General features: G+C 38.2%; 6 protein-coding genes and 1 pseudogene across 6 annotated transcripts; 4 read left to right on the top strand and 3 right to left on the bottom strand.

The window, feature by feature from the left end:
• Nucleotides 1–1171: 1171 nt before the first annotated feature.
• Nucleotides 1172–5203, bottom strand: LOC114712025 (granule-bound starch synthase 1, chloroplastic/amyloplastic). Its single transcript, XM_028896474.1, has 14 exons — nucleotides 5101–5203; nucleotides 4422–4792; nucleotides 4233–4313; nucleotides 4041–4139; nucleotides 3865–3954; nucleotides 3474–3537; nucleotides 3280–3380; nucleotides 3055–3164; nucleotides 2725–2968; nucleotides 2450–2626; nucleotides 2154–2345; nucleotides 1960–2046; nucleotides 1727–1855; nucleotides 1172–1568 (listed from the first exon to the last, which is right to left on the bottom strand). Exons 2-14 carry the CDS (start codon nucleotides 4773–4775, stop codon nucleotides 1452–1454), a joined length of 1845 nt encoding a protein of 614 aa, XP_028752307.1. The 5' UTR covers nucleotides 4776–4792; nucleotides 5101–5203; the 3' UTR covers nucleotides 1172–1451.
• A 1268-nt stretch (nucleotides 5204–6471) lies between these two features.
• Nucleotides 6472–8105, top strand: LOC114712011 (pyruvate dehydrogenase E1 component subunit alpha-3, chloroplastic-like; annotated as a pseudogene).
• Nucleotides 8106–9564: 1459 nt separating this feature from the next.
• Nucleotides 9565–13078, top strand: LOC114712027 (pyruvate dehydrogenase E1 component subunit alpha-3, chloroplastic). Its single transcript, XM_028896477.1, has 3 exons — nucleotides 9565–9928; nucleotides 10594–11374; nucleotides 12618–13078. Exons 1-3 carry the CDS (start codon nucleotides 9680–9682, stop codon nucleotides 12893–12895), a joined length of 1308 nt encoding a protein of 435 aa, XP_028752310.1. The 5' UTR covers nucleotides 9565–9679; the 3' UTR covers nucleotides 12896–13078.
• A 632-nt stretch (nucleotides 13079–13710) lies between these two features.
• LOC114712024 (conserved oligomeric Golgi complex subunit 4) lies at nucleotides 13711–18099 on the bottom strand. The gene is made up of 2 exons (XM_028896473.1): nucleotides 16355–18099; nucleotides 13711–14442 (listed from the first exon to the last, which is right to left on the bottom strand). The coding sequence occupies exons 1-2, from the start codon at nucleotides 17984–17986 to the stop codon at nucleotides 13813–13815; spliced, it is 2262 nt and encodes a 753-aa protein (XP_028752306.1). The 5' UTR covers nucleotides 17987–18099; the 3' UTR covers nucleotides 13711–13812.
• Nucleotides 18100–19487: 1388 nt separating this feature from the next.
• LOC114712032 (30S ribosomal protein 2, chloroplastic) lies at nucleotides 19488–21917 on the top strand. The gene is made up of 5 exons (XM_028896485.1): nucleotides 19488–19925; nucleotides 20369–20470; nucleotides 20563–20868; nucleotides 20955–21025; nucleotides 21514–21917. Exons 1-4 carry the CDS (start codon nucleotides 19488–19490, stop codon nucleotides 21009–21011), a joined length of 903 nt encoding a protein of 300 aa, XP_028752318.1. The 3' UTR covers nucleotides 21012–21025; nucleotides 21514–21917.
• Nucleotides 21918–22010: 93 nt separating this feature from the next.
• On the bottom strand, nucleotides 22011–23743 carry LOC114712026 (pentatricopeptide repeat-containing protein At4g01400, mitochondrial). The gene has a single exon (XM_028896476.1). It carries the CDS (start codon nucleotides 23672–23674, stop codon nucleotides 22247–22249), a length of 1428 nt encoding a protein of 475 aa, XP_028752309.1. The 5' UTR covers nucleotides 23675–23743; the 3' UTR covers nucleotides 22011–22246.
• A 633-nt stretch (nucleotides 23744–24376) lies between these two features.
• LOC114712034 (NDR1/HIN1-like protein 12) lies at nucleotides 24377–25555 on the top strand. Its single transcript, XM_028896489.1, has one exon. The coding sequence runs from the start codon at nucleotides 24618–24620 to the stop codon at nucleotides 25323–25325; it is 708 nt and encodes a 235-aa protein (XP_028752322.1). The 5' UTR covers nucleotides 24377–24617; the 3' UTR covers nucleotides 25326–25555.
• Nucleotides 25556–26030: the final 475 nt, after the last annotated feature.

The raw sequence follows: 26030 nt of genomic DNA, 5'->3' as shown, positions 1-26030 counted from the left end.
TGAGGATATGTTCTCATGTTGTTGGGTCTGTGAGTCAGTTTTGAACTTTCGCATACAATTTTAGGGTTTGTATGATCAGAAAAATATAACCAAAAATGATGCGAAATGGAAAAGCAACTGAATGCAATAATTTAAAATTTATGAATAACGAAAGACCATTCTGCATAAACATTTCGAACAATGATTTGCTTTTGCCCAGAACTTCCTCGTCGGTGCATGAGAGGTGCATAGGCTCAATTGTGGCAAGTTATAGTTATAACTTGAAGTAATCAAAATGGAATCCACAAGGAAATTTTAACTGCTATCATCATTAATATGATATCAGCCAAGAAAAAAAAAGGAACAAATGGAGTTGGGATTGTAATGAATTAAACTAAAGTAATAAAGCAGATAAAAATTGTGATCCAACCATTGAGGAGATCGCTGGAGGATTAGGCGTATATTAACAAATTTGATCATTTTATTTTGTGTAAAGTTTGAGAAATAAGTTGCAAGTCAAATCATCGATTTTTTTTTTGGGTGAAAAATCATCAAATATATATATGTGTGTGTGTGTGTGTGTAGATTTGATTTGTGGGTAAACTAAGCATAAGGATAAGATACACTGTTGTATGTTTCTTATGTGTTTTATATTGAAATAATGGTTATCCTTATCAACTGTAAATTCCTATTAAAAATTAAGTTACACACACACATGATGCTCATACGACTATTGAACTTAGTACTCATTCGGTTCTTAATGTAAGAACTAATTAACTAATTTGAGTAAATTAAAGGTGTTAAATTATTTGATATGATATGTTCCCCCCCTAAAACACCCTTATCATATTCCTTAATTTCTTTCCTTCCTCTCCTACTCATTATTGTTAAAAAAAATATCAATAGAGTTAATTTGAAAAAAATTGATAAACATGTAAAACAAATCTTATATATAAGATTAATATCAACTCTCAAATTAGGTCTTACATTAAAAATTAAAGATTTTTTTTTTTAATTTTTACTACTTCATACTTAATATTGCAAATATGGGTTTATCAATATTTTATCTTGTTTATAATCAGTTTAGCTATAATGCATTATTTAGGTTCAAAATGATGAGTAAATTTTCAGGATTGAAAACACGGTCATATAATCAAGTCATCTTTTGAGAGCATTTTCTGAAATGACCAGGTATTGGTAAAAAAAATGGTGAATGATCCATGCATTGCTAAGATAAATGATAAAATTTGATTACATGTTTAGGGTCGTCTTCTTCAATCCAGGATTTCTTTCTTCTACTGTTCTGCGGATTTCTGGCAACTGAAGTCTGAATCCAATTTCGACCCCATACATCAGGCACGCAATTCTAGACGCTGTCCTTTAAAGGGGGGACCAGGCTTTTTTTTATCCCGCAGATATAATTTAAATTGAGCTCTCTCCATTCAAGCTTAAGATCCTTTTCTAGGTGATTCTCAGGGAGTTGCCACGTTTTCCTTCGCTTGTGGAGCAATTTCTTCTCCATCAATCCCAGGTTCGCTTCCAGCAACTCCCAAGCTAAGCAAAACCTCCTCCCACTTCTTGGCAGGTCCCTGTATCCAGAACACAACACATATAAAGCACATATACTAGTAAGGTTCATCAAGGCTGACATAACAATCTAGCACCGATTTTGTGGTTTCTCAATTGCTGAATTTTGAATTTTTGTCACAGTTTTTAGGATCCTACATGATTTCTTCTGTTTACTCACCTTCCAGGAAAGATCTTGAGCCATGCAATTCCTGATCATTTCTACAAAAACTGGAGTTCCATAAACTTTAAGGGCCCTTTTGACATTGCTAGCCAGAGCGGCTGCATCTGCAGGATCCACAGCTTCACACTGAAGCCGAAAAAAAAAAGAAGTCCAAAATGAAAGTGGTGAGTACTTAATCAGTATAGCTACTATGGTCATACTAAAAATTTTCGATTTCAGACAATTATTACTTCAACATTGAAGGGACCCATCTGAAATCCGGTGAAACCTTCCTTCACTGTATCGACTAATCCACCAGTCGAGGCAACGAGAGGTACCTAGTAAAGTGCAGGACAAAAATGGAATAAAAATTTTCAGAGTAGAGGAAAGGGAATAGCAAGGAGTATTCTAAGCAATGGAAGAATATGCGAAGTAGGAAAAGTACAGTTCCATAGCGCATGGCTTGCAACTGTATGAGCCCACAAGGTTCAAATCTACTAGGAACCAATATATAATCTGCACCAGCTATCATCATATGGGCTAAGGGAACATTGAATTTTGCCACTCCTCGGGCCTTGTCAGGGTACAATATCTCCAGCTGCTGAAGCTGCTTTTCCATTTGTTTCTTGCCTGTTCCCTATACCAATGGCATGTACAACATAGCTTTAAATGTGATTTACAGTTTCTTGTGGGACTTGATAAAGGGTTCAGGAAACTTTTTGTTATCAATATGATCCTTACAAGGGCTACTAACTGAACATTCTCCTCAATAAATTGGGGGATGGCTTCTACAAGAATATCAGAACCTTTCTGCTCTTCAAGCCTACCAATGAAAACAATGAGAGGAACATCTTTGTCTACTGGCAATCCAACTTCTGCTTGGAGAGCTTCTTTCAAAAGAGGCTTTGCTGTCAATGCCTAAGCAGTGAAGATTGGAAAATAACATTTTAGCCGGTATAGTTTTAATTAAAACAGATTAGAGATATTTTCGCTTCTTATAGATCTATCACTCTTACAGTTGAAGCATTGTATTTGAGGTTTATGTATTTGTCAGCGGATGGATTCCACTCCTGGACGTCCATGCCATTGATAATCCCAATAATGCCAGTTCTGCGAATGATGTGATCCAACTCTACTCCTTTGTCAACGCCTGAAGCAAGTTCAATGGCATAATATGGACTAACTGTTAACACCAGGCTTGATTCTAGAATTCCAGCTTTCATCCAATTTATTTTCCTTCCTACCACTGGTTTAATATGCCTGCAGGAATAGAACAGCATAATGTTCAAACATGCAAGTCTTCAGGCTCTTCAGTGGGGACAATTCACCAGTTACGAAAGGCCTACCCATCAATGAAGTCAAAGGAGCTTCTGAACTGACTGGGGAGATTGAGAAGCGAAAAGGCATTGAATGCAAATCTGCCTTGGTAAGCAATGTTATGTATACAGAAAGCAACCTATGAATGACAGAAGCCACAATGAATATTTGAGGAACTTTTGATTTGTGGGCAACGCTAGAATTAGTAAATATAATATAACTGTACAATACTTCATTGTAATTTTTAGACTTACTTGGGCATTCTTATAAATGCTAAACGGCTTGTACATAGATTTTAAGTAGCAGGGGAGAAGGGCAGTGTGCCAATCATTGGCAATGAATATGACATCTTCACCTGAACTCAGGAAGTTGATTGTCATGCATTATATCATGGTTGAAAGATTTGGTTCCATCTCTGAAGAACCTAGTTTGTGTCCTTAGAACTTACCATATGGTCCAGAGAAATAACTACTGCTGTTCAGATTCAGAACCCTAGGTGCTTCCAAGGCTGCCTAAAAATCAAAAGAAATAAGTTCAGTGAAAAGAAAGACTGCTGAATTAAGAAGATATGAATCCTGGTGCACATAAAGACACACTTGTTGGATGAGTTACTCTGAATATTAAATAGATCATATAACAGAAATTTCAAGCAGCCTTAGTATCAGAAATATGCTACAAGTTGAAGACTTGTACAAACAGATTAGACTAGACAAGTTTTAATCATATACAAGAGGCAAAGTAAAGCATTCTATTGAATACTATTTACACAATATTGCAACTAAAAATTCTTATTGTTTTAACGAGAACTCTCATAACAAATTATGATAAGGATATAGAACCTGGCAGAATAAGCTGAAGCGTAGTTGGTTGTCCTCATAATCCTCTCCTGTATATGGTCCATACAATTTGGTTCCAGTTTTTCCCCACACCTTGAAGGTTAGTCATCCATAAGTTTCCAAATGTATGTATTCTTAGTTCAAGGCTAAAAATTGTGAAATTGTGAAAAGTTGCAAACTTTTTCAAGGAACATTGGATGGTCCACAAAGATACGGTCAACTCCTCTTTTGTAGCAATGGAAGAAGCGAACTTTCTCAACTCTGTCGCCTACTTTTACCTACAGCAAACAGTTTAGATAAACCGTTATGTAAGAACACAAAAGGGTGAAAACTGAAAAGTCCTCCATGAAGATAACGGCTAGACTGTATACCTCAATTACAACATTTGTATCCCATGCATCTTTGTATTGGTCATAACGTGGAGCTATAGTCATAACTCGGTGCCCGTTAGCCTGGACAAGGATTAATTAGAGAGAATATTTCCCTAACTGAAAAACCTGAATTTCCCAGCCAGCATATTATTAGCAAATGAACAATGAAAGTAGATACAATAAACTTACTGCCATTGCTGGTGGGAGACCTCCAAGAACATCCCCAAGCCCACCAGTTTTGCTCCATGGAGAAACCTCAGTTCCCACGAAGATCAAATTCATGCCACAGACGATGACACCTGAAGGCTTCGTGTCCTTGCATTTAAAAGCCTTTGTCCTAGTTTGTCGTGCACTAGCTTTTATTGGAGTACTGTCTAGCAGCTCATCCACTGGGTTCAAAATTCTTAGTCCATTATGAGTATTTGTCTGCTTTAGAAACCTTATTCCAACCGAAGTCACTTTAGAATCAGATGAAACAGATGGTCCATGATTGACATGAGTACTTCTGGATACTAAATTGCTGGAAGCACTCAGCACTGCCATCTCTGCTTACTCAAATTCTGAGAACAAGGATCCCATGAAAATACATTTGACAGGTTATCGATGAATAATAACCAAAAAGAGCAGATAATGCCAGCTGCGAATCATGCAGCCGACAATTAAGAACCCTCACTACAACGTCTAACAATACTTGAGGCTTCCTTGAGCGGAAATTGCGTAATTTTATTAAAAATCTCCGTAGCTAAAGAAATTGTGCTCTTTTCTCCATGAAATGCATTTGATATTTTAACTCCTAACTATTTAACTAATATAAGGTAAAAATCGCAGAGTGTATGAAATAATGAAGAGAAGGGAAAATTGAACTAACCAGGCGACAAATGTGAGAGAGAGGGAGAGAGCCTCTCGTGCACTATCTTACTGGAATTCAACTATGACACTGGAAACATAAAAGCTTGGGTATTGGAGTTGAAGCATTGAGTATGACTGTACGAGAGACAAAGGGGTGCAGCTTTAGCAATGTGGTTTTGCTCGCAAAGTAACATTTCCCATCCAGTTCCACGTGGCAGCCTGAGGATGTTTCTTGAGCGAGCATCACACACGGCGCAGACCTAGTTAGAGGCTCACAACGCTTCAGAGATTTCTTTTGGGCCCACGGAGAAGCTGCGGCACCACTCCTTCCCGAGCGGCGGAACTTTTTGTGTCACCACGTTGCTCACAACCCCACTAATCACAGGGTCCAGGATCTTTCAGTATCATTATCGTCATGCTCAGAAGTGTAATTTACTAATTTTCGCCATTCTAAGCGTGTTCATAGCCTTGTAGTATGATTCCATGAAAGCTCTCTTGCATCAACGCACTATATACAATCATGCTACAAGGCTATTAACACATTTGTATTTTTTATTGAGGAAAATTACACTTAAAAATAACCATTTGTTACTTCTCCTCATTTAGTTTAATCCATGTACGTACCTCCAATTAAATGCACTGCAGAGGAACGATTTTCTTCTTATTACAATTACTTTTTGTGACATTCTTTTGATTACAGCTGGACTTAATTGCATTTCCCTTTCAATAATTATTTAAGTAATGGTTTTATTGGGGGCCGCTACTATTCTTATTTATTACGAATAATATGAGTAACTTAATTTATATTTTGAATTTTACAGTTATTTTTTTTTGCTATGCACATGTATTCTCTTATTAGATGTGGATACATACCTTCTAAAAAAAATTGAATATTAATCCGTCACATTATAAAGAATTAATCTCTTTTATTAGATCTAATCTCATTAATAATATATTTGTTTGAAAATATTTAGGAAGGCGGTGTGGTTATGAGGATTCCATACCCATGTGAATACATGGACCACTTGCATTGGAAAAAAGACTCCGATTATGCTGACCAAGAAAAAAAAACCGAACCGCATACTAAACTGGTTGAAATAGTAATTCAAGAGTCAGATTGGGATTAATTCAGTATCAAACCGGTCATATTAAAATAATATAATTTAATTGAAAATAACAGAATATAATAGTACTAATAATCACTAATAGAAAATATAAGAAAATACAATAATAGTATGATTGTAATAATAATAAACTACAACAGTATTGAGAATTTTGATATTTATGATTTCTGAATAACTAAAATTAATAGTTATTGATATCAAAATCATTATTAAAATTCATTTAAATCTATAACGACTGAAATATTAGAAATTGAATGAGAAAACATATGACAAATAACAATATACTCATTCAAACCAATAATTCCAGTTTGACTCATTCAATCTGGTTCGAATCAATATCCGATTTAACCGATAAACTAGACCGGATCACTGACGGGTTTACTGATTTTCTGGTTGAACCGGCCGGTCTAGTCTTTTTCTTTTTTTTCCACTTTGATGCTGACCAAACACTACGCCCCCCACCACCCCAAAATAAAAAAAAACAAAACTATTCCTCACTTACCAGAAGACAAATTAAAATTAGCTGCGTATAATCATCTCTAGTTCTTAATTTAGAATTCAATTAACTAATAAAGTTAATAATTACTTTAATGTATTTATATCTATTATTTTTTTTCAAATTAATTACATTGGTTATTCTTTCTTGTTTGGATACGAAGACATGGTATGAAGGCAGGGCCTTTAAAGAAATGTGCAGGCAGATGTTTGATAAATGCAAAATAGGAGGTTACGTTCACTTGTCTGTGTCCACAGGATTCATCAAGCTTCCGAAGAAACCAGATTACGTAATAAGCACATATCGTGACCATGTCCATGCACAAAGGAGTAGCAGCTGGCCGGAGCCATGATGAGTGAGCTGTTCGGAAAAGTCACAGGATGTGGCTGAGTTCAAGGTGGTTCCGTGCACGTGTTCTCGAAAGAACACAATGCGCTCGGTGGGTTTGGATTCATTGGTGAAGGGATTCCAATTGCTTGTGGGGCTGCATTTTCCAGAAAGTACAGAAGAGGGGTTTTGAAAGAGGCACACTCTTTTAATAATGGTCAGTTCTTTGAATGCCTGAACATGGCGGCTCCGTGGAAGCTCGCAATTGTGTTTGTGGCCGGTGGAGAACAATTTGTGGGCTCCTAACACGTCCCATCTCAGAACGACCTCAGATCCTGAAGGTGAGGGACGTGGAGGGGAGGCCATTCAAAGAGCTGGAAGAGTAGAGGGACCCACATTAGTGGAATGTGAGACCTACAGATTTAAGGCCCTTCTTCTGACTTTCTCTAATACCCTATTTTGTAACAATATCGACCACATTTCAATTTTTTAAAGAAAATAAATCAAAACTACGCCATTTTATGGTTTTTTAAAAAAATCAAAACTATATCATTCTATCATAGGATATCAAAATATTACTCATTTTATATAGAATCTAATGATCAAAAGAAAGAGAAAAAAAATATCAGAGAGATTGAGACATTTTAAAGGGTATTAGAGAGCATTAGAAGGAGAAATAGATTAGAGGCACCAAACCCTAATATGTGTGTGTGTGTGTATGTATTTCTAAATTACATTGATTCAGTGTCTTGGCATCATCTGTCAACTTGGCGTCTGTTAATCTGTGCTGGTGGCGCAGGTAAGAAGGCACACTATGCAAGTAGGGATCCTACAGGTGCAATGAAGAAATATGTGACGGAGAACAAGTGGGCGGGTGACGATGATTTGAAGAGCATAGAGAAGAAGGGTGATGAGGTGATTGAAGACTCAATTGAGTTTGCTGAAGAGAGTTCTGTTCCTCCTCCGAGGCTGCTTCTGGAGAATGTGTTTGCTGATCCAAAAGATTTTGGAATTGGACCTGATGGAAAGTATAGTTGCCAGCATCCAACATCCACTCAAGGCACCGCTCATGTTTAGTTTATTCAATTTTATTTGGATAAATGTTCGATCTTTTCCAGATATTTCATTATTACTGCGTACAAGTCCGCAATCCCAGATTGTGTTACTTTTTCCGATTCCAATATGTACAAGAATGATCAAAGCAAGCATGGATCTAGAACAAGGGAAAAATTTACCAGCATAAAAAAGCGGCTTTGAGGAGATCATAACGCTGACCACTTGAATCTGGAGTGAAAAATCCCACACAAACGCACACATGGCGACCCATATACGTATAGATAGCAATAATATAAAAGATTATTGGACATGCATATAGGCTGATTCAGCAGAAGCAAACAGATAAAAGCAGAGAGAGACGTGGAGTTTATCCACATCCAAGTGCCAACTTGACAAGTGATAGAGTTTCACGTTTTCATTGGGACACACTCTCGGCCTTAAAAATTCCAAAAGTTAATACTCCTCCTGTCCTAAATATAAACTTATTTTGTAATATAAATTATACTAAAAAATAGATATTATAGTTAGGACTGGAATGAGTATAGTCTTTTGATCTTTTAAATTTTTTTTCATTTTGGTTTTAGTCCATCAAATTTTAAACTATAGGTTTTGGTTTCTTAAGAGGTAAAATGACCTAGGTTTTTATGGAATTATAGAAACTAATGTTTTAAATAAAAAGAAACTTGAGAGACCAAAATTTATAGTTTAAAACTTGAGGAACCAAAATCAAAATGAGAATAAATTTGAAGGATCAAAATTTGTATTAACACGAATTCTAATTAATAAAACTGCTCACTCCTCACCATATTTATTTGTCTTTGCAATGCTCTTCATACAGTTACAAGTCCCATATTAGGAAATCTTATAAATGTTGTGGGGTTTATAAGTTCAAGAGACTCTCCCTCCTAATAAATTAGTCTTTTGGAATTGAGTTCTCTTTTTGAGCTTATACGGGTTCTGACTGATAGGAAGAGTTGGGCTTATGCTCATCACACATATAAATGTGATCCACTTTATTTATTATATTTATTTATTTTTATATAATAATCTCCACAGTTATTACACTTGTTAAAATGTCTTCATTCGAATGCACACGATATTTACAAAGACATTTTAGAAAAAAAATTAACACTAATTTATTATAAATAATGAACTTAATTAATTTTTTTATTATTTATAAATTAGTTATTTCATTTTTATATTAAGAATATGAGGTAGTATATAGGTTATTAAATACTGTATGATGCAAAAAAAAAATCATAAATAGTAATACAGGTTAAGTTATACGGTTTAGAATTTGTAAACAGTACTTAATTCAGATTATACATAATAATGAGAACAAATTTTCGCACATGATCTAAAAACAATCTCAAGGGATTGGGCGTCGAAAGCCTAAACCCAGCGAGAGGTCTGAGGAGATTGTTGTTGTAGGCCCCACCTCCACCGCTCAAGACGGTTATTCTCTCCTGCAATTCTTTCCTTCCCTCGTTTCCTCCGCCCGCCCCGCCTTCTCTGTTTATATCACCTGTTACTTTGTCTTCTTTACTTTCCCTCCAGACTCATAACTCTTTCCCTTTTTCTCTCTTCCGTCGAAAATGTCTTTCTCTGCAACCAAGTTCGTGCAACCCCTTCATCCCAGCTCCTCCACTGCTAGATCCAATAACAAGCCTAATCCTCTGTCCTTTGACCCCTTCAGGACTAGCTCCTCTTTCCTTGGGTCCATGCACAAGCTTCGCTTCAATGCTCTCGGTAAGATTTCTCGGCACAATTCCCACTGTCGATCCGCTGTTGTTGCTGTTTCTGATGTTCTCAAGCAAAAGAAGTCCAAATCGAGCGCCAATCTGGTAGCGTTTACACCCTTATTCTGATATTCATTTATGCTTTCTGCGACTGCCCGCCGGGAAATGTTTTGCTTGGATTCTGTGTAATGTGTTGCATAAAAGACTAAGCCAAGCTTTCCACCCTGCCGAGCTTAACTGAGCCTAAATTAGTTTCTTATGTTGAGCTCAAAGCAAAACAATCTGCTTGATTTTAGTCTAACCTCTCTTCTTTTTCCCAAATCTATCTGTTTTTGTCTTCTTTGTATATTCTCCGCATGCGATGTTATTTCTTTTGTTCTTTTTAATTTTCTCCGTGAAATGTAAAGAGAGCTCTTGATGGAATGAGTAATTTGGCATTTTTAGGGGTTAAGTTCAGTGCTTTTTTCTAATGTTCAAGTTCATCTATAGTGTATTGATAATCGGTGACTTGTGTCACTACTCACTAGATGTCGAAGGGCTACTTAATACGCATACATGTACTCTTAGCGATTGAAAGCCAACTCAAGTGAAGAGAACAACAAAGTGGTTTCCAAGAGATTCTGTCTTCTCCTCATCCAATAAATCTTATATATAGTTTGTCAACTAATTTCAGATTGTGAAAATTGTATTGAATCTGACTTTGGAAACTGGCACTTGTCTGTAGACATTTTATTTGAGGCTATAGTTATTGTTTGGATTTATGCATACAGCTTATTACGAAAGAGGAAGGCTTGGAGCTATACGAAGACATGGTATTAGGGAGGGCCTTTGAAGACATGTGTGCCCAGATGTATTATAGAGGCAAAATGTTTGGTTTTGTCCACTTGTATAATGGCCAAGAAGCTGTGTCAACTGGATTCATCAAGCTTCTGAAGAAAGAAGATTATGTAGTAAGCACCTACCGGGACCATGTTCATGCACTGAGTAAGGGAGTCCCAGCTCGTGCTGTGATGAGTGAGCTCTTTGGAAAAGCTACAGGTTGTTGTCGGGGTCAAGGTGGATCGATGCATATGTTCTCAAAAGAACACAATTTGCTTGGTGGGTTTGCATTCATTGGTGAAGGGATTCCAGTAGCCACTGGAGCTGCATTTTCCAGTAGGTATAGAAGGGAGGTATTGAAAGAGGTTGATGCTGATAACGTGACATTGGCCTTTTTCGGAGATGGGACATGTAATAATGGGCAATTCTTTGAATGCTTAAACATGGCAGCACTGTGGAAATTGCCAATTGTGTTTGTCGTGGAAAACAATTTGTGGGCTATTGGGATGTCGCATCTCAGGGCAACTTCAGATACTGAGATATGGAAGAAAGGGCCGGCGTTTGGAATGCCAGGGGTTCATGTAGATGGAATGGATGTTTTGAAGGTCAGGGAGGTGGCTAAGGAGGCTATTGAAAGGGCTAGAAGAGGAGATGGACCAACTTTAGTTGAATGCGAGACCTATAGATTTAGAGGACATTCATTGGCTGATCCTGATGAACTTCGTGACCCTGGTGAGCATTTTGATTATTTTTCTTGTCTTTGCTAAGTTTACTTTATATCTATTCTAGAAGCTGATAATGCTTCTGTTCCTTTGCATTTCTAATGATATATTTAGTTGCACAGTGTGATGCAGAATCCTTGTCTTTATTTTTTAATATATTCTACCATTTGTTACTGTGACTAATTTCTCAGCTTCCTTGGAATTTATCTCCCAACATGATATTGATTTTAATGCATTTGATTCAGATTGTTGACTAACACTTGTACAAGGGGTGTCCACTTACTTGACAACATAATTTTTGTTCTGTCAACTGATTTTTAATCTATTGATTAGCAAGTATAAACCATAGATCTTGAGGGGGTTGAACTTGCTGTAATGTACTCTAACATGTTAATGGAAGAATTACGAAGTACCATTTCGTTCTAGATTATTGGAACAATTAATGATGGTCATCTCTTTTGGATCAAGATTTCAGATTGTAATCAATTATGTGTCTCTAGCCAAAACGGTTAATTTCTTTTAGCTTCAGCTGTTATCCTCCGATTTGTAATGGAACCAAAAAAAAATCATTTGGGGCTATAGTATTTTACATTTTGATCCCTTTTTTTTAATTTGAAATTCTATTTTAACTTTAAGATCGCATATTACAATATTTTGACTGGAAGTACAAAAGATAGTCATGTCAGATTAAGATGTAAGCATCTTAGACACACATCTTAATCAAACCCGCCTCTTGTATGCTTCTATGTGTATTATTATGATTGTAATGTGATGAACATAAATATGGAATCATATTCTAGAAAAAAGTGAGGTAAGATTAGTAGGGGGCATAATGGAGATTAAGAGCTGCTTGAGGTAACTATGGTAGGGACCACACGACAAGAGGAGAGGGTGGGAATCTGTTAAGGGATTTTTCTTTTTTCGGCCTGATGTTTAAGGGAATACATGTGAGTGCTTGTTTGAATGGGAGGCAGGCTGAATTATAGTTTGATTGGACAGACTAGCGCCTCGAACTCTAGACTTCCGTTCCCTTTTCTTCTTGTTTCTTTCCTACTGTTACTCGTCTTTGTTATGACTGTGTTATGGTGAAGGTGATTCCCCTTAATATATGTAGCTACTTGGAATTCTCCCATATTAATAATAAGGTGTTGGTAAACTAGGCTTCCCTAAAGTCATTACTCTCTTTTATTGTCTGTATGTATAGTCTGCCAATTCCTAATTTTAACTGTCTCCTACCGTTTCTTCTCTGGCAGCTGAGAAGGCACACTATGCTGGTAGGGATCCTATCTCTGCATTGAAAAAATACATGATTGAGAACAAATTAGCAAGTGAGCAGGATTTAAAGGCCATAGAGAAGAAGATTGATGAGGTGATTGAGGACTCCGTTGACTTTGCGGATGAGAGCCCTCTTCCACCTCGAAGCCAGCTTCTGGAGAATGTGTTTGCTGATCCAAAAGGTTTTGGAATTGGACCAGATGGAAAGTATAGGTGCGAGGATCCAAAATTCACTCAAGGCACAGCTCACGTTTAGTTTATTCAACCTTGGATACATGGTTTTTAGCAGATTTTTCATTATCACCACACTTCCAAATTGTATTACTTTTTACAATACAAGCATGATTTATTTTAGGTTAAAAATGTTGTCTGAGATGTATTTAGTAGCCATTAAAATAAAAATTTGAAAAAAAAAAATTCATGAACTATTCGATATTAATCGTCTGTCTGAGGAGTTGAGAAACGGAAGAGATTACGAGTAGAAAAATCGCATAGTAGTTCAGGTTATTGTAGTTATTCTTCACGTTATCCATAAGCAATACAAAAATTTTAACAGGTTATATTGGTTGAGCTATGAATTATGGACAGTTTAAATAATTTAGCGTATTTCTCGAAGATTAGCCCAAACAAGGCAAATTTGGTAACGGGCATGTCTGCAGAGGCAATGAATAATTTTTTTTATCTGGGCGCTTTTTCTCCCCTAATTTTAAAGTGAAGGGAAGTGAGGAACCACTTTCATTTCATTTTAAAAAATTTTAAGTTACAAAATTTTTTTTCATCCAAACTAAATTATAGTGATCATTCGAAGTCGAAACTGCAGCCAGTTGCCTTTATATCTTGTTTACCTTCCTCGCCAATCATCCAAATAATGAAAATGTGATTTCTCCTTCCAATCGCCTTCCACTTCCTCCCCTCAGAACTTAAACAAGTCATGAACACATCGCATTCATGATAGCTTTTAATGTTCTGAAACTTGAACTAGAAGTCTATAGAGTACTACAAAAAAGACGAGAAGCAATGCCCAATTTCTTACGGGGCAAATCAGTTTACACTTGCTCTTCTATTGGAATTGAACTCAAGTATGATAGCCGCTCAAACAAAAATGAAAGCGTTGTAGTTACATATTCAATGAAAAAAGAACAAAAGAATACAAAAGGGCTTTACAGATCGATATTACAACTTAAGGGCAGCTATTGCTTCTGGTTTAAAATCAACCCTAAGGCCCAACACACGCCTTACCTCTGCTGGAGTTAGTCTCCAGGTCATGGGACCTGAGTTCTCACCCCAGAAATCTAGAATTTCAGACACCTTTTCTAAGTTTAGAATGGTTGCCATTTGCGTGAGACGTGCGAATTTGTCTCTAACTGTCCGCTGCGTCATGCCCGAGAAATGGCTCACCAATGCTCTAGCATCCCTGTCAAGCTGAAGGCCGCCAAGCTGACTAAATCTTTTCTGCATCATAATCACTTCCAATCTCTTCACAATAAAATCAATGACTAAATGAACAAAAGTATCATAATTGTTAGCAGTCATCAGTGGCTGTAGCCATGCCACATTTGTCTCCACAGCATGGAGAAGCCTCTGAACCCATGGATCATTCAACTCATTATCAGCATACTCAGCCTCGGACAAATCATAGCTGACTGTTCCTACAGTGTCTAATATAGGACGTATTCGTGGCGTAATAGTTGCCACAAGTTGTTCAACACCAGCATTTAAAGATTGTTTGAAAGCATTGCTCATATCTCCCAACTCAGACAAACAAGATTTTACCTTTTCTCGATCAGCTGGCAAAGGGAAAACCTACATATAATCAGTCAGTCAGTCAGTCCTATTGTTTCAAAATAATGTTTAGCCGAGCACACTGCTATAAATAACTGAGTTAAGATTCCTATTATCCAATTAATCTCATCAAACAGTCTAATCAGTAATATACATAAATCCCTTCATACCCTGGAAGCTGCAGACGATTTTCATATTAGTTAGCAACACTAAAGAGATGAGATTTCATCAGTCTCTTCAAATTGGTCCCTCATCTGTGTCCGACAAAGAGAAGGGACTGGAGGATAATCTGTAAATAAATCAAAGTTCTAAGTCTAGCAGTCTCCAGGGTTGTAAAGTTTTTTTTTTTTTAATAAATATCATGAGTCTGTTCAACCAAAACATTCAAAAAGAAATTGCTAGGACAGAAATACTTGCAATCTGCCTAGTTTTAACCAAGGTTCCCTTTAGGAGCTCATTCCCCCTTATCCATAACTATGCTCCTGTAGATTTCATCGTTTAAAACATCTGTAGCAAATGTTTTAGGTCTCTAACAAGTTGAATGAGTTTCCATCAATGAATTTTCTTAAGCCAGGGTAAAGTCTAATAGTAACATTCCAGCACTTTGGGAGGCAGGGTGAGGGCAGAGCTGATAAGCCATCTTTGCCCATAAAAAGATCACATTCTAGCAGAACTAATGCAAGGGAATGAGAATGAAAATGGGAATTGGAATAAACATGGGAAAGAGGCTTCCCCGAAAACCTATTCTCCTAACTATGATTAGAAAGTGTATTACAAATTTTCAATACACCAAACACTTACGTCTTATTTTCCCTTTCCATACTCATTGGATTTTTCCACATACTACACGTAGTGCAATGGGTGAGTATTTGCCAATCCAGCAAACATCCTTGATAGTGCGAGGAATTTAGTAATTTATGTTGAAGTTCTTCATTCTGTTTATTATAACCGTCACGGCTCAAAAGAGTTTCCATGTAAAGACGCCCATTCTCAAGGCCTCAAAAAATAGGTGTGCAGTTGCTTCCCAAAGAAAAAAGAGAGTTACACTTTTCATCACCACCTCAACTAAACAAACTTGACTTTATCACAGTCCTTGTCAAGTGCAGGCAAGACCAATCCAGAGAACATAATTTTGTTTCAGTACAAGAACTAAGATGAGTACATTAAATTTTTTTCTTCTAGTTTTGGTAAATGTAATATCAGGGCACATAAATGCTGTTTGATTTGTTTCTTATCCAAACTGTGCAATTCTGCCTTAGTTTACCAAGCACTTCAATTAAGAATTACCTAGGAATCAGGCATCAGTATGATGCCATCCCCATCAGTACTCCACTTGTGATATGACAAAACAAAAAGCATTTCAGACATGGTATAAAGGCGAGGCAATGGCAATCGCATTTGAAGATATCCTTCCAATCTTCACATAATAGTCTTCAATTCGAATTTAACACTCAATATGAGCAAGCTGAACATACAATGAGAACTCAGAGCAGTTCAAACGTTATAATCTATCTATCCTACCTCGACAAACAAAAACACCTGAAGAGGGATATTGCAGTTCAACTCAGTTTGGTATCAAAGTTGCTAATATGCCGATCTTGAAGTTGTTCTCGGTCAAGCATTATTGCCTCTATTTGTATCCAACATTTATGCAGTGGGACTCTAAAACTCTAATTTTGGCCATGAGAACACAGCACATTTGGAATTATTGCCTGTACAGTTTAGATGACTCATGAACTAAACATGCGTGCTGATAACTACATATATGGCATATATGATCCATCAAATTATTCTATGATTAATCTCCAGCAACCCTAATTAGCTTCTAACGGAACAAGCGTGCAAAAGCCAAAAGACGGGTCAAATATATTTCCTGCCATATTAAAATTTTTGGTGAAATATAAAAGCAAGTTGCTAGAAATACACCACTTACCTCATTACATTGCTCTTCAATCTCATGTTTTAGTTTCAAAATGTATTCACTGCTAACATCAATATTGTTTAAAGCTGTTGCAATTTCTGTCCCAGTCTTCTGCACACCAACGCCCCCTAAGAACAACTTGGCACCAAGGTTTGGCTCTCTCATTTTATGTTGCAAGGCTTCATGATATTCATTGGACAGTAAACTACTAGCACCACTCAGAACTGCCACGACAGAATTAATATTTGAAGTTGATATTGCTCTACGCAAGCAACTTTGCAGGACATAGAACACATCGTCCACCATTGAAGTTGTAAGGCTGTCAGGCGCCTGTTCATCTATCCTAATAGCTTTCCTCACATTCTCTACCATGAAAAATCCCTCTAAAATAACATAAAATCCAGTTATGTCTTGAACAACTTTGCTGAAACTACCACTCCTGAATGCTTTTGTTGCACGGGGGACCAAATCTGGATCCACAGAAGTAAGCCCTTTGATTTTTGAGATCATATAATCTGTGTAGTCCTCCCCCAATTGCATAAGTGACAGAATTTCTTCCAGGTACATTTCAATCTCACGTGGGTCAGGTCCCTCGGGATCTCCCCCAACAGCAAGCATGCTCTTGGTCTGGGCATTTATTTCTGATGATAACTTGGCCAACTTCCGATACTCCATATACTTCTTCAAGATCAAAGAACCTCGGGAGTCACACTCCTCTTGAAGCTCGCATATCGCATATACAATCCCATCCTCGCCACACAGGCTCCTCAAGATCTCATCATTCTCTTCAATTGCCAACACAATGTCCTTAAAAAAATTCGTCAAACACCCGACAAAATTGGCTTGGTTTTGATTGACATTACCATTATTATTACCCAAACCTCTTTGTTCCGTCAATTCCACCAACTGTTCAAACTCCAGCCTAGATCTCATCCCAATGACCTTCTTCAAGTAGCCTACATAAACCTGCAGCCCCTCCTCCTCAAGACCCAGCGGCGAGTAAAGCCGGATAAACCGTAGAATCGTAGGGTGGTCACGCTGATCCACAGCTGAGGAGAGCTTCTTCCTTACGATCCCTTCGAGCTGCTTCTTGGACGCCATCAACCTCTCTCTCTGATCCGACTCCAATTCCTTGTACTCCGCATCAATCTTGAGGAATGTTTGAACGTACTTCGCTGCGGATTCATAGTCCTCTATTCCAAGCGCCTTATCGACACCCTCCAAGCAATTCCCTCTCTCAACGACGGCATCGATTCGGAGCAGCGTGGAACGAACCCGTGACTGAGCCAAGTCAAGCTCCCGGACCTTACGGCTGACATCGTCGGCGAGATCGCAGGTTGAGCTAACATTGGACAGCATGTGGTCTGAATCTGCCTTGACAATGTCGAGAACCTCAGAAGAGCGCTGGAGTTGGAGGAGCTGTTTGTCAAGGTCGGGGCGCTGAGACAAGAGATTGTCCAACTCAACGTCGAGGGATCGCTGATAAGCTATGCACTCATGGAGGAGCCGAGTTATGGCTCCGATGTCGGTGAGCGAACGAACATATTCGAGAGCCTCCGGTTCGCCGAAGGCTAAGGAGGAGGATAGAGTAACAGAGGAGTCTTGATCAACGGACGCGATTGATGCGGTGGGAGTAGAACCCATTCTCTCTTAGCTCTCTCCTGAAGGAGAAATAATCCAGCAGCTCTGAGATCTGGGGCAGAGAGAGAAGTGAACTAATCCGGACGGCGAAGCCGAAGACCAGTAGCGAGTTTTCTTCAAGCGTCCAAAAACGATAAAACACACCCGAAGGAGACGCCAGACGTAGTAGTGATTAATTGGCTTTTTTTTTTTTTTGCCAACAATTAATTAGCTAATTAATCATCAACGTCAATATCCTCGTTAGTACTGATGCTAATATATACTCTGAAAATAAATATAACATCAGGTCAGCTAACTTTATTTAATTAAAAAAATTAACTGAGATGATTATTTATCTTTTATAAGAAAATTATGTTGCTTTTGCTAAAATACTGCTCATCCTTTAATAAAGATATTAAATATGCGAGAAAGAGAATAAAAAATAAAATTAATGAGATAATATGAAAAAATCAAATGAGCGAGACGAGAAACTGAGATTCTATATTAACAAAACAAATTCATATTTAAAATTGGACCAAGAGAATACACCCCACAATTAAAAGCTTCAAGAATGAAAATAAAAAAAATATAATTATAAAAAAAAAATCCTACAACTAATGAATGAATTATACCGTTATCATTTTTCACCTGCAAATTTGTAGTAAACCACTTGCTTGTCCAAAGGAAATATTCTTCTGGTTTTATTTATAAGTTGCTTTTAATATGGTTTATATAGATTAAAAAAACCTTAAACTTTATTAACTTTCATTTAAAATTTAATAAATTTTAATTTTATTCCTGTATAATATATATTATAACTCATATAAATAAAATCAATATAATAATAAATAAGGAGCAAAATTGTACATCCATATAAAAAATTTCTCTTAGTAGCTTATTTATCAAAAAAGCCTTCTCTCTTGACATTATAAATAATACTAGAGGTGGACTACAATAAGGGGGCGAGGTATCTCAAAAGGAAAATGAAATAACAACAATCAATTGAGGAGAAATATGCGACAGAGCACCGAGGCTTCCATAAAACTAAACAGCCGCCATTGAGCAAGAACACAAACATTTTACTTGCTCAAGATTATAAAAAGATTTGTGCAATCAGTTCAAGTTCAGTGAAGGAAAGTAGAAATCACTGTTGAAAAAGCATTCAACGGTGTATTTTACCTGAAACAATAGAGGCATTGACAAATAATTTCTCATATGAGAGCCTGAAAACGAATCTGGGGATGGTGCGTGAATCAGGTAGAGAGTAAGGAAGTGTGAAAAAAATTTCTCTAATCCATTTTTATGCCTTTCTATTCAAATAACAATAGACTATTGCGGAGCGCAAAACTATAATACTGAGGATGCTTGTGCAAGCTCAGAAATTGTGAATGAGGGGAACGAAAATGCTCGCTTCAAATTTTATACAAAGGTGTTGGAGCTCCGATTGGTTTCCACGGGCTCGGGTGGAGCCCGAATTATATGCGTTATCTCTATGCTTTACAAAAGGCCTTGACAATCGGGGGAAATGGAAGCTGTTCTCTGCGTCATCCCGCCTTCCTTCTCGGCATCAAGAAACAAGCCTCAACTCGCAGCTTCAGCGAAACGGTTCGCTTCATGCTCATCGTTTCTTCATTCTTCGGTTCATTCATTATCTTTCGGTGCTATCTTCTCTCCGCAGCCCTTCCCTTCGGACCCTTCTTCTCACTCTTCTTCATTGAAGGGACGAAGCAGGAAAGGTAGGGTTTGCACGGCTTTAGCGGGGGTGGATGAAGAAACAGTGCTTGCAGAAGAAATTAACGGAGAAAGATATGTGCACGCAGCAAACGATGACGTTTCCCATAAGAGAGAACCAAGCAAAGTTGGTAGGCCGTGTGAATTATATGTTTGTAATCTTCCGAGGAGCTGTGACTCGACGCAGCTTCAAGATATGTTCAAGCCTTATGGAGCTGTTCTGTCTGCGGAGGTTTTTCATATTTCTTCATTTATTGTTCCTCTTCATCCCTTGAATCGTTTGCTTTAAGTTTGTTTAATTTCCTTTCTCGTGCCTTACTGGGTCGTCGTGAAATTTTGTTAATCAATCATCTTATCTCAAACTTTCATCACTGTTTAACTTGTTCTCTCTGAATTGATTGTCTTGGAATTTGCCTTTTTTGTTATGATAATCTTAATTAGCAATGCAGAATTATTTGAGATGAAATATCAATCAAACTTTCTTCAAACTTCCAAGATTGGAATTATCTGTCTTCCCACTCCATTCCACTTCACCCCTCCATTAATAACCACTCCATTCTAACTTCCTCGAAACTCCCAAACAAGCAAATAAGCACCAAATCATGATTTATTTGGGACTTGAAAGCATGGAATCGTCATCATGCCTTGTGTTTATAGTTTAAATGCCTGCTGCAGGTTGATCGTAATGACGGGACCGGTGAGAGTAGAGGATGTGGTTATGTCACAATGGGATCAGTAAACTCAGCCAGAAAAGCAGTTGCTGCATTAGATGCATCGGTTAGTGAAATTCGTCCCTTACTTGTGGTTGATTCATTGTGTTCTGTTCTGTGTATTTGATCTGAACAGCTCCCGTTTTATATTTACTCAAGGATATTGGTGGGCGTGAAATGCGAGTTAGATTTTCAGCTGAGATGAATCCTGGAAGGAGAAGTGCTGAGACGATGAACTCGTCACCCCAGAAAGTTATATTCTATGAAACTCCTCACAAGTTGTATGTTGGCAATCTGGCTAGGGCTGTTAAACCTGAAGACTTGTGGAAACATTTTCAAAGATTTGGGACTGTGACTAGTGTAAGAATATTGCATGATTATAAAGTAGGGAATGGCCGCATTTATGCATTTCTCTCCTTCCTTTCACAGTCAGAACGTGATGCAGCAATGTCTCTTAATGGAACCGTAAACTTTGCTTCCTCCACTTTTCCTGCTCTGTGCTTATTACTTCAGTTGTTAGCTTCCATTACCTAACTTGGTTCTTGTTGCAGGAACTTCGTGGCCGTACAATAGTAGTGAGAGAAGGCGTAGAGAGGACCGGGCCATAGCCGGAGCTTTCGGTGTAAGTCCAGTGAAGATCCTTGTTTCAAGACCGTTGAGCATGGAATTTCAACTTCATTTTTTATTGTATTGCGATGTTCTAATCATGTCATGTCCTATAGTTGAGTTTTGTGGTCAAAAAAATTAGATTGGTTTTACTATATAAACTCTAACCAAAATCATGAGTAGGGCGACTAATTTCTTAGATCCTTGGCAGTGGACATGATCTGCTCCAGCGTTATCATATACTGGGCTATCTAGTTGTAAAACTATAAACAACCCCCCCCCCCCCGGGGGGGGGGGGAGGCAAAACGCACGAGTTCCATAATTATGTGTTTCCATAAGTCTGGATCCTTCGTATGTGACCAATAGCTATCTACCTTAAAAACTCTCCTTTTTTGAAAAAAAAATTAATGTTAAAATAGAGTGAATCTGTTTGGCTCATGCTAAGTTACGTGAACCTGAGTTTAAATTTCTGTACAATGATAACTACAATTTTATTTGTTTCAGATCGGATCAAAGTTTCTAAAGTTGAGAACTTATCGCACGTGAAAAATGTAATGCTGAAGAAAAAGTTATTTATTTATTCCTTTGGCAGCGTCATCAAGATTTGGATCCCTGCTCTTGTTTTTGTCGTCTTTCAACTGGCAGTCAGCAAATATCAAAGGCGTTGCAAGGGCAGTAGTTCATTTAGTAAATTTTGAATTGTATGTTGAAAGAAAAGGAGTAAATTTTGAATTCCGTATTTCTATCAGAACTGTAATTTTGGCGAGCAGTGAATATGGACTCGGGAATGTAAGTAGCATTTGCATTCATCCTACTTATAAATTGATATGAAACGCCTGTCATGTAAGTAGCATATCCAAACAGCCTTGAAGATATAACAGCAGTAATGAATGGTTAGGGCTTACAAACATGGTGGCATTTCTTTTCATAATGTGAATACCTACACCAATTGTAGCTATTAAAATTGCAGTGTAGCTAAACAAGTGTTCTATCCAAACACATGGTCAAAGCGTCTTATGCAACACATAATGTGGAAGATTAGATTGTATAAATTAGCCCGTCGGAATCCCAAAAACAACATTTATGTAAGATCATATATATACAAATGGACGCGCGAGAAGCCATTAGAGTACCCATACCAACAATGAATCTCACCTGAGACAAAATAAGCAGGATCCAACATGAAGAAACAGATGTCAGAAACAAATTGTAAGCCATGACATGTAGACGAAATATATTAACGTTCCCTTGACTTAGCTCGTATCTTCCCAATCAAGTAATTCTCCAAACCGATGCCAGCCTCCACTATTCTAGTGTCACCTTTTATTTTAATCTTCAGAACTTCTTCCAAAATATCCCTCGTCCTCACATTCTCCTCTACTTCACAGACTCTAGGTACTATGATGGCCCAACTATCCATATGAGGCACTTCCCCGTGCTCTAGTGATTTACTGAGTACCCTACAAGCTTCATCAATCTTACCAACATTGCAGTAGCCCTTAACTAAGGCATGAATAACAGAGAAATGGGGAGAAAAACCTTTTGATAACATCTCATCCATGTATTTGTTTGCCTCATCAAACATTTCCTCATCGCATAAACCACTTGTTAAAGTACGATAAGACACCAAATTAGGTAAACAACCATTTGACTGCATGTCATCAATAACCTTACAAGCATCATGAGCACGCCCTTCCCTGCAGAACCCTAATATAAGAGTATTATAATGAACAATGTCAGGATTACAACCCTTAACCTTCATCCTACAAAGAAGTTTGTACGCTTCTCTGAGCTTCTTCTTCCTACACAAACTATTCAGCAAAGTAGTATAAGTTAAAGTATCTGGCACAAACCCTTTGTTCAACATATCCTCCAACAAATCAACGGCCCCATTTACTTGACTCTTCCTACACAATCCCTGCATCAAAATCCTATAAGAATCTATATCTGGAACGAGATCTCTCTTGAACATTTTGTTGAACAGTGAGTAGGCAATACTTATGTCCCCATTTAAACAGAATGCCCGCATCAAAATATTGTATGACCTTGTATTAGGCAAAACGCCATACCTATGGGCATCTCTGAAGAGATCAAAAGCGGGTCGCACATAATTCCTGTGCGCCACGAGAACTTCAAGAATGCGGTTCAGGTGTTTGGGTAAAGGTTTGCAATCGAATTGCATCATAGTATAGAAGGTTTTGAGGGCTTTATCGGGCAAATCAGCTTCACCGTAGACTTTGATTAAGTATGAAAAGAGTGTCGGAGTAATGGGTTGCGAATCCGATTTCAAGCGACGAAGGAGATCATCAACGAGGGAGAAGTATCTGGCGCGACCCAATTTGAGAATGAGAATGAGGTAGGTAGAGTAAGAGTGACGGAAGTTGGGTTGGCGAGAGGCATACTCGAAGATTTCCTTTGCCAGTAGAGGGTCCCGTTGCGAAGCTATGAGCTTCTGGACTCTGACAGGAGACCCAATTGATGAATTTGAACCATCTGTATTGGAGGAATCGAAAGCTTGTTGATGTTTCTGGTGTTGAATTGGGCTCTGCAACTGATGAGGCAGTGAGGAGAAGAAGAGGATCAATGGGTGTTTCCTTAGAGGTAAGATATTAACAGAAGAGACGGTTGCTATGGTGTTGAAGGAACGAAGATTTGGTCTGGGCATCTCTTCTGCTTCTGGTTTCGGAATCGAAAAGAGCAAGAGCGAGGAAGGCTGACGAAGACATGCAGATGAATTGCCGAGTTTGGACCTTTCCGCATAAGAGGCCTGCTTTCTTTTGGGTCGAAGGCTTATCTTGGGTATCTAGGCATGTCTTGGTCGTTGACTGTAAAATTGATTGATGTTAATTCTTACATTACTGTGTGGGTTTCACTTCCATGAATACTGCTAACATATGCCCATGGGTTTTATTTCTCATCATGCGCTGTTCTAGTTTTGTGAGCAAGCAATCTCTTGCGTTCAAATTGCTGAACATGGCCGTAATAATTCAGTAAAATTATTTGGACACAATTTGTCTAATAATACAAAAAAAAAACTTATTTCTAAGACGTGGCGTGTAGATATTTTGCCAATTTTGATCCGGCATCGCATTTGCATGCGGACCTTTTCTTTCCTTCTAGACCCGAATCCTTTCCGTGAGGAACGCTCTATGCACTTTTCTGTTCCTGCAAAGCCAACTCGCATTCAGTATTCGATTTTCTAATACTCTGTCTGCAAATACATTTGGTTAATCCATAAAAAATTGAACCCATGCCATATGCGACACATTTCCGCTCTCCTTTTGCTCCCTCCACTCCCCACTACTATTCTGTATTCTTTGTCCCTCCCAGTGAAAAGCAAAAGCAAAAAGCTCACCAGTAACATATAGCCTACATTCATGCCAACTCAACAATCACCTAGCGGATAAACCGTTTGATAAACCTGCCTTCTACTTGGGCTGCAAGTGACCCGATTCCAATTTCTGTTGTTTATATGATAACTCTCTCTGGTCCATCAATTTGGACTTCACTGTCCTCCAGTTTCAACATTGTTCGCTAGCCCCCACTCTTTCTCTTTCTAAAGTCACATCCATACACAGACACACATCTCCTTTTAACTTGCTATATCAATGGCGGATCCTCCTCCTCCTCCTCCACAGGAGCAAAACCCCAACAGTCGGCCAAACCAAAATTCTCAACCCCCACCGACTCCAGTAAAGCCCATGCCCATGCCCAAACCCATGGGCTCAAGATACCGGCCGGAGGAGCCCAACCGGCGGGCCCTCTGCGCCTGTATCGCCACCGTCCTCCTATTAGCCGGCCTCGTAATCCTTGTCCTGTGGCTCGTCTATCGCCCCACAAAGCCCCACTTTGATGTGGTCGGTGCCGCCGTGTATGGCCTCAACGCCAAAGCCCCACCGCTCATGACTACCTCCATGCAGTTCACTATCATCATAACGAACCCCAACAGGCGCGTCGCCATCTACTTCGACACCCTCAACGTTTATGTGTCGTACCGGAACGACCCCATCACAACGCCGATGGCGCTTCCACCGCTGTACATGGAGGTCCACAGCTCGGTGTCACTGTCGCCAATGCTAGGAGGGTCGCCGGTGCCGGTTTCTCCGGATGTGTCAAATGGGTTGGCGACGGATGAAGCTTATGGTGTCGTTGGGGTGAGCGTGATCATGCAGGGCAAGTTGAGGTGGAAGACCGGAGGTATAAAAACAGGGCATTATGGGATTTACGTGAAGTGCGACGTCATGATGAGCTTGAAGAAAGGGGTATCCGGTCAGGTTCCTCTCACCGGAGCTCCGGCATGCTACGTCGATGTATGAAGAAGATTGTGCTGCGAAGGCTCCATTAAAGAGTTAATACATACAGTTTTCTGGATCATTTACTTCCTCTCATGTACTCTTCATTTTCTTTGATTTGTTTTGGATCTTCGTGCTTACAGCATACTCGCATATCTTTGTTTTTCCGTGACAGATATTGTACTTCAATTTTCTTGACGGTTGCATCATATCATAATTATATATATACCAGAACGTTAGTTGTATCTGTTCTTGTTCTTAATCCCCCTAATTCTTTTTAAGGATTTCAATTCATGCAATTGCGAGATTTTAGCAGCAAAATATCTCTACTTAAGTAGCTTCTTGCACTTGTTAATTCACGATCGAATTCGATTGGATGTGTGGGTAAAATTTATAATAACCCGTTTTATTCACAACAACCTGCATGTATAAGCGTGGTTCATCTTGCTCCTTAAACTCAACTCAACGTATAGGACTTACCAATTTAATTACAATTAACCAATCATTTGGTGACCCTGTAAAAATTAGAGATAGATATGAATAAAATACCTGATTTTAAAAGTTAAAAATAATTCACCTGTGACAAGTCTTGCCAAATGCTTAAAATAATATTTATATGATCATATTTAGTCGAGAGTTTATTTATATTTTTTTATTCTACGCAATCTAGAGCATTCAGTTATTTGAATCATATATATGGATTAATTTGACTATTAATTTAATTTTAAA

The sequence above is a fragment of the Neltuma alba genome, unplaced genomic scaffold (assembly GCF_004799145.2).
Source record: "Neltuma alba isolate B1F8T4 unplaced genomic scaffold, ASM479914v2 tig00011326_pilon, whole genome shotgun sequence".
Classification (NCBI taxonomy): domain Eukaryota; kingdom Viridiplantae; phylum Streptophyta; class Magnoliopsida; order Fabales; family Fabaceae; genus Neltuma; species Neltuma alba.
This window is presented reverse-complemented; position numbering and strand designations above follow the sequence as displayed.

What these genes read in the sequence shown, in the direction of transcription:
- LOC114712032 (XM_028896485.1), top strand. Translation starts at nt 19,488, where the DNA reads ATGGAAGCTGTTCTCTGCGTCATCCCGCCTTCCTTCTCGGCATCAAGA. An exon ending in GAGCTGTTCTGTCTGCGGAG is followed by an intron (nt 19,926 to 20,368) that starts GTTTTTCATATT and finishes TGCCTGCTGCAG; the next exon opens with GTTGATCGTAATGACGGGAC. An exon ending in CAATGTCTCTTAATGGAACC is followed by an intron (nt 20,869 to 20,954) that starts GTAAACTTTGCT and finishes TTCTTGTTGCAG; the next exon opens with GAACTTCGTGGCCGTACAAT.
- LOC114712026 (XM_028896476.1), bottom strand. Translation starts at nt 23,674, where the DNA reads ATGCCCAGACCAAATCTTCGTTCCTTCAACACCATAGCAACCGTCTCT.
- LOC114712024 (XM_028896473.1), bottom strand. Translation starts at nt 17,986, where the DNA reads ATGGGTTCTACTCCCACCGCATCAATCGCGTCCGTTGATCAAGACTCC. An exon ending in TTGAAGAGCAATGTAATGAG is followed by an intron (nt 14,443 to 16,354) that starts GTAAGTGGTGTA and finishes GATTATATGTAG; the next exon opens with GTTTTCCCTTTGCCAGCTGA.
- LOC114712034 (XM_028896489.1), top strand. Translation starts at nt 24,618, where the DNA reads ATGGCGGATCCTCCTCCTCCTCCTCCACAGGAGCAAAACCCCAACAGT.
- LOC114712027 (XM_028896477.1), top strand. Translation starts at nt 9,680, where the DNA reads ATGTCTTTCTCTGCAACCAAGTTCGTGCAACCCCTTCATCCCAGCTCC. An exon ending in CCAAATCGAGCGCCAATCTG is followed by an intron (nt 9,929 to 10,593) that starts GTAGCGTTTACA and finishes TTATGCATACAG; the next exon opens with CTTATTACGAAAGAGGAAGG. An exon ending in TGATGAACTTCGTGACCCTG is followed by an intron (nt 11,375 to 12,617) that starts GTGAGCATTTTG and finishes CTTCTCTGGCAG; the next exon opens with CTGAGAAGGCACACTATGCT.
- LOC114712025 (XM_028896474.1), bottom strand. Translation starts at nt 4,775, where the DNA reads ATGGCAGTGCTGAGTGCTTCCAGCAATTTAGTATCCAGAAGTACTCAT. An exon ending in GTCTCCCACCAGCAATGGCA is followed by an intron (nt 4,314 to 4,421) that starts GTAAGTTTATTG and finishes ATCCTTGTCCAG; the next exon opens with GCTAACGGGCACCGAGTTAT. An exon ending in TCCTTTGACTTCATTGATGG is followed by an intron (nt 2,969 to 3,054) that starts GTAGGCCTTTCG and finishes CTATTCCTGCAG; the next exon opens with GCATATTAAACCAGTGGTAG.